This window comes from Dendrobates tinctorius, unplaced genomic scaffold, assembly GCF_039654945.1.
Source record: "Dendrobates tinctorius isolate UK_male_01 unplaced genomic scaffold, ASM3965494v1 ptg000164l, whole genome shotgun sequence".
NCBI lineage: Eukaryota > Metazoa > Chordata > Amphibia > Anura > Dendrobatidae > Dendrobates > Dendrobates tinctorius.
The window spans coordinates 9581686-9596153 of record NW_027361831.1 but is presented as its reverse complement, the minus strand read 5'-3'; the positions used below and the strand labels follow the sequence as shown (position 1 = coordinate 9596153).

The 14468-nt window shown below is 40.4% G+C and overlaps 1 protein-coding gene across 1 annotated transcript in view; it reads left to right on the top strand.

Annotated features, from left to right (window-relative positions):
* LOC141053001 (uncharacterized) overlaps positions 1 to 11103 on the top strand; it is a 151239-nt gene extending 140136 nt beyond the window's left edge. The window contains 1 exon segment of the mRNA XM_073550322.1: positions 8850 to 11103. Coding sequence (XP_073406423.1) covers positions 8850 to 9922 — 1073 coding nt within the window. The 3' untranslated portion in view covers positions 9923 to 11103.
* Positions 11104 to 14468: the final 3365 nt, after the last annotated feature.

Below are 14468 nucleotides of genomic sequence, written 5' to 3'. Positions count from 1 at the left end.
TTGTAGACAGCTATTAAGTCTCCTCTCAGTCTTCTCTTTTGCAAACTAAACATTCCCAAATCCTGCAACCTTTCCTCATAAGACAGGGTTTGCAGACCGGTCACCATTCTGGTCGCTCTTTTCTGAACTTGCTCCAGTTTGTTGATGTCTTTTTTAAAATGTGGTGCCCAAAACTGGACACAATATTCCATATGAGGTCTGACCAAAGAGGAGTAGAGGGAAATAATTACTTCACGTGATCTAGACTGTATGCTTCTGTTCATACATCCTAGAATTGCATTTGCCTTTTTTGCTGCTGCATCACACTGTTGACTCATATTCAGTCTGTGATCTATTAGTATACCCAAGTCTTTTTCACATGTGCTGTCACTTAGCCCTATTCCTCCCATTCTATATATGCTTTTTTCATTTTTATTGCCCAGATGTAGTACTTTGCATTTCTCCCTGTTAAAAACCATTCTGTTAGTTGCTGCCCACTTCTCCAGTTTATTTAAATCTTTTTGAATCCTCTCTCTCTCTTCTCTAGTATTAGCTATCCCTCCTAGCTTTGTGTCATCAGCAAATTTAATCAGTTTACCCTCAATTCCTTCATCTAAATCGTTGATAAAGATGTTGAACAATACAGGGCCCAGGACAGAGCCCTGTGGTACCCCACTTGAGACATTCTTCCAACTGGATGTGCAGCCATTTACGACCACTCTTTGGGTCCGATCACTAAGCCAGTTATGAATCCACCTAACAGTTGCCTTGTCCATTCCATACTTAGTCATTTTTTCAATAAGGATTGTATGAGAGACTTTGTCAAATGCTTTGCTGAAGTCAAGATATACTATATCTACAGCATTTCCTTGATCCACCCAATCAGTAATACCGTCATAGAAGGAAATTAAATTAGTCTGACATGACTTATTAGTTACAAACCCATGCTGACTCTGTTTAATCACTTCATTCTTATCCAGGTATTCACATACATGTTGTTTAATAATTTGTTCAAAGATTTTTCCTGGTATAGAAGTCAGACTCACTGGCCTATAGTTGCCTGGGTCCACCTTCTTCCCCCTTTTGAAGATAGGAACAACATTTGCTCTTCTCCAGTCTTCTGGCACTTCTCCTGTTCTCCAAGAATTTTCAAAGATTATGGAGAGGGGTTCAAAAATTTCTTCTGCTATCTCCTTCAGTACTCTGGGGTGTAATTCATCTGGACCTGGAGACTTGAATTCATTTAGGTTAGCTAAGTGTTTCCTCACTATCTTTCTGTTTATAGATATCCTGGATTCTTCTATTCCCTTAATAGGACAGTGAATAACAGTTGATGTTACATTTCCTTTCTGAGTGAAAACAGATGCAAAATAGGAATTTAAAAGTTCAGCCTTCTCAACATCCTGTCTTACCATTTCTTCATTTTCATCCTGTAAAAATCCTATAGCATCTTTGACTTTTCTTTTACTTTTGACATATCCCCAAAATCCTTTATTATTGCTTTTGACATCTCTTGCAAGCCTCAATTCATTTTCAGCTTTAGCTAATCTGATTTGTGCCCTGCAGGTTCTGCAGACAGCATTATATTCTTCTTTAGATATGCCTCCCTCTTTCCATTTTATAAACATTTTTTTCTTCCTTTTTAGCATGTGCTTAAGTTCTGTGTTCATCCATCCTGGTTTCCTTAAATGCTTCCTATTCTTCCCTCTTTTCGGAATTGTTAACAACTGTGCTTTGAGAATTTCATTTTTCAAGATTTCCCATCCTTCCTGGACATTTTTGTCTTTAAGGATATCCAGCCATTGGATCCCTCCAATTCTCTTTCTGAATCCCTTAAAATCTGCCTTTCTGAAATCTAACCTTGACGTCTGAGTCTTCACAGGTCTTCCGCCTCTAGTTATCCAAAATTCTAAAATAGCATGGTCGCTACCTCCTAGGTTCCCAGCCACTTTTACCTCCTCAACCATTTCCTCCCTGTTTGTAAGGATTAGATCCAAGGTAGCAGTTCCCCTTGTTTTCTCCCTTACCTTTTGGAAGATAAAGTTGTCAGCAAAAGAGGATAAGAATTTCCTTGACCTGTTAGTTTTGCCTGAGAGAGATTCCCAACAAATGTCTGGATAGTTGAAATCTCCCATGACAACTATGTCATATTTTTTGGAGAACTTGGCCATTTGATGCATAAAGAGTTCATCCATATCTTCAGCTTGCACAGGCGGCCTGTAGTAAATGCCTACAATGGTGTCCTTTCCATTGTTCTGGCCTTGTATTCTTACCCAAACAGTTTCCACAGAACTCCCAGTCTCTGAAGCTTCAATCTCTGTGCAGATATACGCGTTTCTAACATACAATGCGACACCCCCTCCTCGTTTATCAAGACTGTTTCTTGCAAATAAGTTGTATCCTTCTAGTCTTGTATTCCAATCATGTGTATTGTCCCACCAAGTTTCAGTGATTCCAATGACATCATATTTCTTTTCCTGTGTTAGTAGTTCCAATTCTCCTTGTTTGTTGCCCATGCTTTGTGCATTAGTATAGAAACATTTTAGTTTGTGATTGGTTTCTCTTTCTCCAATATTTTTATTAATTAGATTCTTTCGTCTTTGTTCTTCCTTTCCACTTCTAATAGCAGAGTTCTCAATAGCATTTGTCAGGTGTATGGCTTTTCCTGGTCTCTTGCTTCCCTTCCCATGTTCTAGTTTAAAGCTCTCCTTACAAGTGTAGCAAGGCGACTTCCAAATACCTGCTTTCCAGTCTTCGTAAGGTTCACCCCATCTCTAGCAAGTAGTCCATCGTATAAGTAATTCACTCCGTGATCCAGAAATCCAAATCGTTGCTGACGGCACCATCGACGTAGCCAGTTGTTCACCTGCAGAATCTTATTCCACCTCCTTGTTCCATGGCCATCCACTGGGAGGATGGAAGAGAAGACCACCTGCGCTTCCAGTTCTTTCACTTTCTTGCCTAAGTCTTCAAAGTCTCTGCAGATGGTTTCCAGGCCGTTTCTTGCCGTGTCATTTGTCCCCACATGTAGTAGCAGGAATGGGTAGTCATCTGTAGGTCTGAAGAGTCCTGATATCCTGTCAGACACATCTTTAATTTTTGCACCTGGAAGACAGCACATTTCTCTTGAAGTTATATCCGGTCTGCAGATAGCGGCCTCTGTTCCTCTCAACAGGGAATCCCCCATGACCACCACTCTCCGTTTCTTCTTCACAACATTTTTCTTTCTCCATCCAGGAGGACTCTGAGGGCGTACAAGGTTGCTGTTTGTTGGCAAAGTCTTATCCTGATGTATTTCTTCATCGTTTTCCTGCGTGAGAGCCTGGTACTGGTTTCTGAGCAGTATGGGTGCTGACCGCCTCCTGATCCTCCTGCTTCTCTGGGTCACATGTCTCCATTCCTCTGTTTCTTCAGGTGCACTTCGAATTTCTTCTCTTTCTGTAACATCAAGAGATAATTCTGCTCTGTCCAAGAACTCTTCACCTTCCTTAATGATCTTCAACGTAGCTAACCTCTCTTCGAGATTTTGCAACTTTTCCTCCAACAGGGTCACAAGCTTGCATTTGTGGCATGTGAAGTTTGGCTTTTCCACTGGTAAATCTGTGAACATGTAGCAAGAAATGCAGCTCACCAAATGGCTCCTGGCCTCTTCCATCTTGAGATTTCTTAAAAACGATGTGAATAAATCCCGTCAACAAGAGATTTAGATGGAAACCCCAAAGTAAGTGCTGAGCGTAGAGCGCCAGATAAATGTGATCCAAAATGTTATGTAAAATGTTCCCAAAAAATCTTCAACTCAATCCACAAAAAACAAGTCCCCACTTCAGTCCATCATCTGTCATTGAACCTATGGTGGTATGGCTCCTCATCCCCCAATATGAATCCAGGGAATTTTGCACTCCCCAATCCCAAATGCTCCCCTCCCTTCTGAGCCCCACAGTGTACTTTAATCACATTTAGCTTACACATGTTTGACATATCTGTAGTGATGAAAGCCCACTCAATTTACGGGGTGCGTGTCTCCTGACGCATGAGCTGTGCATAATGTATGGGTACTAAAACCTAAAGAAATTAACTGTAATAAGTCAGGATGCATGTGGTTTGTACAGTGAGGAAAATGATTATTTGATACACTGCCAATTTTGCAAGTTTTCCCACCTACAAAGAATGGAGACGTCTGTAATTTTTATTATATTTACACTTCACCTGTGAGAAACAGAATATAAAAATAAAAAACAGAAAATCACATTGTATGATTTTTTTAAATAAATTGCATGAAATAAGTATTTGATCACCTACCAACCAGCAAGACTTCTGACTCTTACAGACCTGTTAGTTTTTCTTTAAGGAGCTCTCCTGCTCTGCACTTATTACCTGTATAAATTGCATCTGTTTGAACTCGTTACCGATATTAAAGACCACCTGTCCACACAATCAACCACACTCCAACCTTTCCACCATGGCCAAGACAAAGAGCTGTCTAAAGACACCAGGGACAAAATTGTTCACCTGCACAAGGCTTGGATGTGCTACAGGACAATAGGCAAGTAGCTTGGTGAGATGGAAACAACTCTTGGCACAATTATTAGAAAATGGAATAAACACAAGATGACTTTCAATCTTCCTTGGTGTGGGGCTCTATGCAAGATCTGGCCTCATGGGGTAAGGATGATTCTGAGAAAGGTCAGGAATCAGCCCAGAACTACATGGGAGGACCTGGTCAATGACCTGAAGAGAGCTGTTACCACAGTCTCAAACATGCCATCATGGATTAAAATTCTGCAGGGTACATAAGGTCCCCTGCTCTTGCCAGCACATGTCTAGGCCCATTTGAAGTTCGCTGATGACTATTTGGATGATCCAGAGGAGGCATTTGGTCAGATAAAACCAAAATAGAACTTTTTGGTATCAACTTCACTTGCTGTGTTTGTAGGAAGAAGAAGGATGAGTACAACCCCAAGAACACCGTCCCAACCATGAAGCATGGTGGGGGGACAGGACTGCACCGTATTGAAGGGAGGATAGATGGGGTCATGTATCACGAGATTTTGGCCAACAACCTACTTCCCTCAGTAAGTGCATTGAAGATGGGTCATGGCTGTTTTTTTCCCCGCATAACAATGACCTGCAACACACCGCCAGGGCAACTGAGGAGTGGCTCGGTAAGAACCATTTCCAGATCTTGGAGTGGTCTGGGCAGTCTCCCCGACCTGAACCCAATAGAAAATCTTTGAAGGGAACTGAAACTCAATATTGCCCAGCGACAGCCCCAAAATCTGAAAGACCTGAAGAAGATCCATATGGCCGAATGGGCCAAACACAACATGGCATCCGCCATCTATTCCAGCCAGTTATCAGCTCCAAAAGTTGAATGGTGCTCATATCAGTCTAATCTTGAAAAACTTTTTAACAAATTGTACCATCCATTTTCTCCTGATACAGTTTTGAAAATGCAAAACTTGGGGCTAAAGCAATATTTTTGAGGTAAAAAGTAACATTTTCATTTTTTTCCTTCCACATTAGTCTAATTTCGGTGAAGCCCGTCAAGGGTTAATAAACTTTTTCGAGCACTTTGAGGGGAGTAGTTTTTAAAATGGTGTCACTTTGGGGTATTTTCTCTCACATAAGCCCTCAAAGTCTCTTGAAATGGGATGTGGACCCTGAAAAATTTGTTTTGTAATTATTTTTAGAAAAATTAGAATTTGCTGGTAAACTTTTAACCCTTCTAACAAAAAAAATACTTTTGAAAAATGATGCTGATGTTAAGTAGAAATGTGGTGAACTATTTTGTGCGATGTAACTCTCTGATGTAAGGGCTTAAAAAGTAAGTTTGAAAATTGCTAAATTTTCAAAAAATTTTCAAATTTTCGGTATTTTCATTAAAAAAACCCCGCAAATTATAACAACCAAAATTTTCCACTTTCGTCAATTACGTGTCATGGAAAAGTCTCCGAATCACTGGGATATGTTAGAAAAATATTTGGAATTGAGAGTCCTCAGTGGTTGATACCTTTTAATGGCTAACTGAAACGATGGTAACAAATTGCAAGCTTTCGAGACTACTCAGGTCTCTTCATCAGGCTAGACTAATACAACATCTGAAGAATCATATATTTATACACAACACAGCACAGAAAGAAATAATGAAATGGATAAGACAAGTGACGCACTGTCCTGCTCCTGCCGGGGATTCAGAAGCCTCCGCTGACCTCACCTCTACAGAGCGGAGGCTTGTTTTCCGGTCCGCTCTGTAGTTGAGGTGGGACTTCCAAAGTCATTCTGATGGCTGAATCCCCACTACCTAACTTGGGGAGCTGTCAGAATGACCTCAGAAGTCCCAACTTATCACGTTGGCAGATGCAGCTGAATCCCCTGTAGGAGCGTCTGTGACCGCTCTGTGCTGGGGGAAAATGGTGCAATGTACAACAGGCAGGTAAGTTGCAATTACCTGCCCAGCTGTCGGTGCTCATGGCAAGTTATCATTTTAGCTACACACAGCAGGACTGAAGCCCTGTGTGTAGCATAGGCAGGCAGCCTCCAGTCTCCCATGGAAGCTATTAAAGCTAGTAAAAAGTAAAACAAAGTTTTGAAAAATGTAAGAAAAATAAAAAAAAAGTTAAAATCACCCCCAATATGCCCCATTCAAAATAAAACAAAAAATACACATTTTTGATTTCCCCGCATTCACAATTGCCTGATCTATCAATATATAAAATGAATAAATCCTTTCGGTAAACAGCCTAACGAGACAAAAATCAAAACGCCAGAATTATGTTTTTTTTGGTGGCCACAACATTGCAATAATAGGCGATCAAAACATATCTACACCAAAATGGTATCAATAAAAATGTCAACTCTGCATGCACTAAATAAGCCCTCACCCAGCCCTAGATCCCCAAAAATGGAGTCGCTATGGGTCTCAGAAAATGACCCAATTTTTTTATTAAACTTTAGATTTTTTTTTCACCACTTAAATAAAAAAGAACCTATACATGTTTGGCATCTGAACTCGTAATTACCTGGAGAATCATAATGGCGGGTCAGTTTTAGCATTTGATGAACATGGTAGAAAAAAGAAAACAATTGTGGAAATACACTTTTTTTGCAATTTCACCTCACTTGGAATTTTTTTTCCCGTTTTCCAGTAATTATATAGTAAAATCAATGGTGTCGTTTCAAAAGTACAACTCGTCCGGCGAAAAAAACAAGCCCTAACATGGCCATAGTAACTACTAAATAAAAAAAGTTATGGCTCTGGGAAGAAAGTGAGCAAAAAACAGAAACGCAAAAACGGAAAATGGATTGAAGGGGTTATAAAAAGTTCTCCAATGTCAATGAAACTCATCTGATAGACAATATTGTCCCTAAGATAGTTTAGATTGCCAAGAGACACCGAGCCGCATACTCTTATTACTCCAGGGAGGTTTCACACTAACTACTCATTTTTTTTCTGATGAGGACAGTTGCGTTTGGTCATTTTCAGTAGCTGTGTTATTGTCTAAAGTCACAGTTTTGACTACAGTAGTTAGTGTCCAAAATACTCTGATTTATCCACTTCCAGCAGCTAGTTTTGTGTTCCTAACCAGGCTCCATTTTTCAAACCTGACGTGTCACTTAGTGTGGTGCGTCTTCTGATTACAGGGATTCTGAAATATTTTTTTTCTGTGACACATTGTACTTTATGTTTCTGGTCAGTTTAGGTTGATATATTTTGCATTTATTTTTAAAAATATCTGAAAATTGTCAAATAATTTAGAAAGATTTGTAATTTTCAAACTTTAAATTTGTATGCTCCTTAATCAAATAGTGATACCAGACAAAATAGTTAATAAATAACATTTACCTTATTTCTACTTTAGGTTGGCAGCATTTTTCCAACATCCCGTTTTATTTATTTTTTTTTTTTTTGGATGATAAAAGGATTACAAGTTTAGTAACAAGTTTTTATATGTTCAATTAAGTATATAAAACCTATTTTTTTGGGGAAAAAAATCACTTCTGAAATTAATTTGAGAGGCCTAGAGTTTAGGTAGAACCAGGAGGGCAGAGAAAATACAAAATCAGTAGACACAAGAGTAGTCAGTAAATGGGCCAGGGTCACAATAGCATCAAATACACAAATTGGGAGCTGATCACACAGGACTGAACCAGAGGAGAACAAGGCTGGATCTGGCAGCTTCTGACAATATTCTTTGAGATATAGTAGGGTTTGGTGCTTTCCAATTACCTGAAGCAGGAAGCTGATTACTCCAACTGGACATCACACACCCATACTGCCAGACTGGATGGTAGTACTGGTGCTGGCTACCCTTTTCTTAGTGGCTGAACAGAGCCTGTGCTGCCCCGAGCTTCAAGTTACAGTGTCTCCTCCATGACCAGCATCGCCTACAGAATGAATGATGGTGACGACTGGTGATAGAAGCAGGCATTGCAGAACAGAGAAAATGATACACCATTTGAAGAAGCCCCAGTGTTGCAGAATGGCAGAAAACTAAAGCAGATAAAGCCCCATAAAGTGACTCATTTTTTTAAATTATATCCATCAGTGAATTCATCTATAAGAGTAGTGACTATTTTGAAACCTGAGTGGGGGCTTGATTTTTGCAGGATAAGAAGTTTTTATTAGTATCATTTTCTCAAGCATAACTTTTTTTTAATGTTTTTTTTATTCAAATCTTTGGTTGAAAACCATGTTCTACTGGTTCATGCTAGGAGGTTTTCTATTAGACTGTGAACTGTCATTGTCTTGGTGAATAATTCAGTTTTCTTACTTAACTTCCCATTTCTATTAATATTTTGAGTAAAAATGTTCAAGAATATAAATTTCAAGGATATGTTATTCAAAAATAATTGTTTTTTTTTCTTGGCAGATGACTGTACCAGGAGATCTGAGGGACCACTGACTGCTTCAATTTTTAAATTGGGTGACCTTGAAATCATACAGGATACAATTGAAATGAATGCCATCACTCCTTATATACCATCATCCCTTCACAGCAAAGACTTAGTACCTGTTTCAAAGAATCAGATGATCTCTTCTGATTCATTACAGATTATTAAGAAAAATAAAAGTCAGAAAAAAGGCACTAAAAAAGAAACTGCTCTTAAAGCAAAGAAGCCGATTGGACATTCAGAATATGGAATCAGTTGTCCCCTCGAAACATCTTTTGTTAAACATCAACAAATTCACATAGCGAAGAGATTTTCTTGTTCCAAATGTGGGAAATATTTTATCCAGAAGTCAGATCTTGTTAGGCATGAAAGAATTCATACTGGGGAGAAGCCTTTTCCATGTTCTGAATGTGGGAAATGTTTTGTACAGAAACCAGATCTTCTTAATCACCAGAGAACTCACACAGGGGAGAAGCCATATTCATGTCCAGAATGTGGAAAATGTTTTGCAAGGAAATCAGCTGTTGTTAGTCACCAGAGAACTCACACAGGGGAGAAGCCTTTTTCGTGTTCAGAATGTGGAAAATGTTTTATACAGAAAGCACACCTTGTTGGTCACCAGAGAACTCACACAGGAGAGAAGCCATATTCATGTTCAGAATGTGGACAATGTTTTGCTTGGAAATCACACTTTGTTACACATCAAAGAAATCACACAGGGGAGATGTCATATTTATGTCCAGAATGTGGGAAAAGTTTTAAACAGAAATGGATTCTTGTTATTCACCAGAGAACTCACACAGGGGAGAAGCCCTTTTCATGTTCAGAATGTGGAAAAGGTTTTGTACAGAAATCTCATCTTGTTAGTCACCAGAGAACTCACACAGGAGAGAAGCCATATTTATGTTCAGAATGTGGAAAGTGCTTTGCATGGAAATCACACTTTGTTACACATCAGAGAAGTAACACAGGGGAGAAGTCATATTTATGTTCAGAATGTGAGAAATGTTGGTCAGATAAATCAAGTCTTGATAAACCATGTTCATATTAAGAATCTGGGAAATGTTTTCAACAATAATGCTATTTTCTTAAACATCTAAAATCCGAAACGGGGAGAAGCCATTATCATACTTAGAATGTGAAAAATAAATGACCAGAAAACATATTTTGTTAAACATCAATAATAACGCACACGGGGAGAAACTATATATTTTATTGACAAATTGCACAAAAAACATTCATCACAGTCATATAATTAAACGAAAAAAGGAAAGCACTTTAGAACTTACTGTATTTTTTTTACTTTTAAATGCACTTTTAACACGAAAATTTCTTCCTAATAAATGTGTGTCTCTTCTAGTCTGGCGGCAGCTTCCTGTGACTTAGGAGAACGCTGATACAGAGTCCTTTCTGATCACTTAGAGAACTGTTCTCTCCTCCTGCCCTACACTGATCCATGTTATTGGTGGAGAGCAGGAGCGGAAGTTAGCACAGGAAAATAAAGAATTAGAATTATGTCATAAGCAAATAAAAAGCAATATTCTATGTGCGTTGAATATTTCACATTTTTATACGTTCATAGATATACACTATATGGAGAAATATTACAACCCTTACCCCCACTCCACAAGAAAATATCCAAAAAGTCTTACTCCCTCTTCTTCCTTACACCCATTCATTACAGTTACTTTCAGTGCACAATATCCATGTCTGAATAAAGTCTGTAACTTCTCTACACTGCAATAATAAATGTTCTCCTATTACACATTACTAGTTAAATCTACAATCCATTCCTTCTTTGTAGGAACATCTGATGTGATCCCTTCATTAAATCCCTTTCTGTGCTAAGTATAGTAGTTTATTAACCATCATTAGAAACTGATTCCCTTCAAAAGAAGACATGGAACCTGAAGAATTGCCGATTTCATCCAAACCTGCTGATTCATAAGTTTCCAAGCTCCCAAAGCCATGAAATATACAAGGAATTTCGGAGTTGCCAATCCTCTCTGTTTTGTAGACTTTTGGAGATGAAGCATCTTCAGCCTCAGCTCTTTACCTCCACACAAGGTCTTTGAACAAACTTTCTATGATTTTAAATGCTTTTAGTTTTGTATCCCTATTGAAATATTTTCGAGCACATAGAAAATGGTGGGAAAATGGACCACGTTTTTTGTTCCATCAGATCTTATCAATCAATTTATGTGCAAGAAACAAACTCCTACCGCAGTTTTACCGTGTGTCCAGTGTCAGTTCTTCTACCTGCTGATTATGATTATACAACTGTAAAAACTTTTACTCCTAAAAAGTATTTATAATTCCGCAGCATGCGTATAAGATCAGCAGCTTCCTGAAAGCACTTCAGACCTTTGGCCTCTGTACGTATGCCAACTTTGTGGTGAAACAGAGGGTTCATGTACCCCCTATGGATGATTTATAGTTATGACTGTCTACAATGCTCCACTAGGGATTTAGATCTGACCACCTCAAGGATGCTTTTTAGTGATGAGCCAAATGAATATATTGATAAAATCATGTGAGAGGGAGGTTAAATTTCTCCTTTAATTGCTGAGATGAATAGAAAGCATTTTTGGACAATAGACGGCTACGACCAGGTTCACATAGCGTTAATGCAGTCCGTTCAATGCATAGCGTTGACGGACTGCGTTAATGCTACTCCCATAACGCGATCACGTTATGCGATCCCGCTAGCTTCATCTGCGCTAGCAGTGACGGACCCTCGGACGCTGCAGACCACGTACGAGGGTCCGTCACAGAATGACGGCACATCGCTAATGCATGCCGATTATGGCATGCGATAGCAATGCGCTCGTCTATAGCAGTGTATGGGTGCGTTAACGCATCCGATACATAGTGTTAATGCCGCTATATAATGGATGTGTTAAACGCACCCCCTAAATGCAATGTGAACCCAGCCTAAGTCTCATAATACTTGATGAAATCCAGGTCTCAAACCCATCTAGATGTTTGTAGAACAATCAGACCCTACCTGAAGTCAAAGTGAGGCCTTCAACGCCTCTTGTTATTATTATTATTTATTTATATAGCTCCGTTAATTCCATGGTGCTGTACATGAAAAGGGGGTTACATACAAAGTTATAGACATCATTAACAATAACCAAATTTACAGTGACAGACTGGTACAGAGGGGAGAGGACCCTGCCCTTGTGGACTTACATTCTGTGAGATAGTGGGGAAGAGACAGAAGATCGGGGGTGCAGCAGCTCTGGTGGTGATGAGGCAGCAGCTCTGGTGGTTTTGAGGCGGCAGAATGGTTATTGCAGGCTGTAAGCTTTCCTGAAAAGATGGGTTTTCAGGTTCCGTTTGAAGGATTCGAGGGTGGTGGATAATCGGACATGTTGAGCCATGGAATTACAGAGGATAGGGGATATTCGGGAGAAATCTTGGAGGCGGTTGTGTGAGGAACAAATAAATGTGGAGGAGAGTAGGAGGTCTTGGGAGGATCGAAGATTATGTGAGGGAAGATATTGGGAGATTAGTTCAGAGATATAGGGAGGGGACAGGTTGTGGATGGCTTTGTAGGTCAGTGTTAGTAGTGTGAACTGGATTCATTGGTGAATTGGGAGCCAGTGGATGGATTTGCAGAGGGGAGAGACGGGAGTAGCGAGGAGAGGGGTGGATTAGTCAGGCAGAAGAGTTGAGGACAGACTGAAGTGGTGCAAGAGAGTTAGCAGGGAGGCCACAGAGGAGAGTGTTTCAGTAGTCAAGGTGGGAGATAACGAGGGCATGTACAAGAGTTTTAGTAGACTGAGAGCTGAGGAAGGGACGGATTCTGGAAATATTTTTGAGTTGGAGGCGACAGGAGGTGGCAAGAGTTTGGAGGTGAGGTTTGAAGGACAGGGCAGAGTTGAGAGTTACTCCGAGGCAGCGGATTTCAGGTGCCGGAGAGAGCGTGATGCAGTTTACCATAATAGATAGATCGGGTAGGTAAGATACATGAGATGGAGGAAAAATAATGAGTTCAGTTTTGTCTACATTGAGTTTTAGGAAGCGAGAGGTGAAAAAAGGGATATGGCTGATAGTCCGGCATTCTGGACAGCAGAGAGGTGACATCTGGGCCAGAGAGGTAGATCTGAGTGTCGACCGCATACAGGTGGTACTGGAAGCCATGGGACTTCATGAGTTGTCCTACGCCAAGAGTATAGATGGAAAAAAGTAGGGGCCCCAGGACAGAGCCTTGGGGGACTCAACAGAGAGAGGGCGGGATGAGGAGGTAGTGTGGGAGTGGGAAACGCTGAAGGTGCAGTCAGAAAGGTATGAGGCAATCCAGGACAGGGCAAGGTCTTTGATGCCAAGGGAAGAAAGAATCTGTAGCAGTAGGCAGTGGTCGACTGTGTCGGCAGAGGACAGGTCGAGAAGGAGGAGGATGGAGAACTGTCTGTTAGCTTTGGCTGTGAGTAAGTCATTAGTAATTTTGCTCAGGGCAGTTTCAGTGGAGTGGGGGTGGAAGCCAGATTGGAGGATGACAAGGAGGGAGTTAGGTGAGAGGTGGGATGAAAGTTGAGCATGTACATGCTGTTCAAGGAGTTTGGAAGCAAATGGGAGTAGTGATGTGGGGCGATAGCTGGGCATAGCAGTTGGGTCAAGGTTTGGTTTTTTGAGGATGGGTGTTATGATGGCATGTTTGAAGGCAGAGGGGAAGGTACCAGAAGATAGGGATAGGTTGAAGAGATGGGTTAGGGCTGGAATGATCATGTTAGGTTGGGGAGCAGGTGGGAAGGGATGGGGTCAAGTGCACAGGGGGTGAGGTGTGATTTGGAAAGGAGATGAGTAAGCTCCTTCGGTGATGTTGGAGAGAGAGGTTATTAGGGAAGGGCGGAGGTCTGGTATGTGGAGTGGTTGGGGTGGTGGAACAGTAAAGGTTTGCCTTGTTTGGTCGATCTTGTTTTTGAAGTAGGTGGCAAAGTCCTCAGCAGAGATGAGGGGAGTTGGAGGTGGCAGTGGTGGGCGGAGGAGAGAGTTAAATGTGCTAAACAGTTGTTTTGGGTTGTGGGATAATGAAGATACAAGTTTTGTGAAATAGGTCTGTTTAGCAGAGGTGAGGGCTGATTTGAAGGCAAGTGTAGCTTGTTTGAAAGCAGTGAAGTCGGATGGCAGGCGTGTTTTCTTCCAACGCTGCTCCGCGACCCTGGATGCTTGTTGAAGTTTTTTGGTGAGGTTGTTGTGCCAGGGTTGCCTATTGATTTGACAAGATATAGAGTAAACGGGCACCAACCACAATATCAATTTAGGTGGGATCACCTGGTGCATATAAATGGATTAGAACACATGAAAAGGGGAAAGTATATGCACACAAATAGGGATCACCACAAAGATATGAAAAAAGTATCAATTTTATTAATGGACACAACAAACAGACACTTTGTGGTTAAAAACAATTAAAAAGTCTGAACAACCAGACATTAATAACAAAACAAAGACAATGGGTCATTTAGATAAATAGTTAAATGCTATGGGTCCCAAGACCAACCATACAGTATAATGCCAGGTATCTGCTAGTTACCATAACCTAGGGTCTATCAAATCAGTTGTAATGACAATCATGACCTTGGATCAAA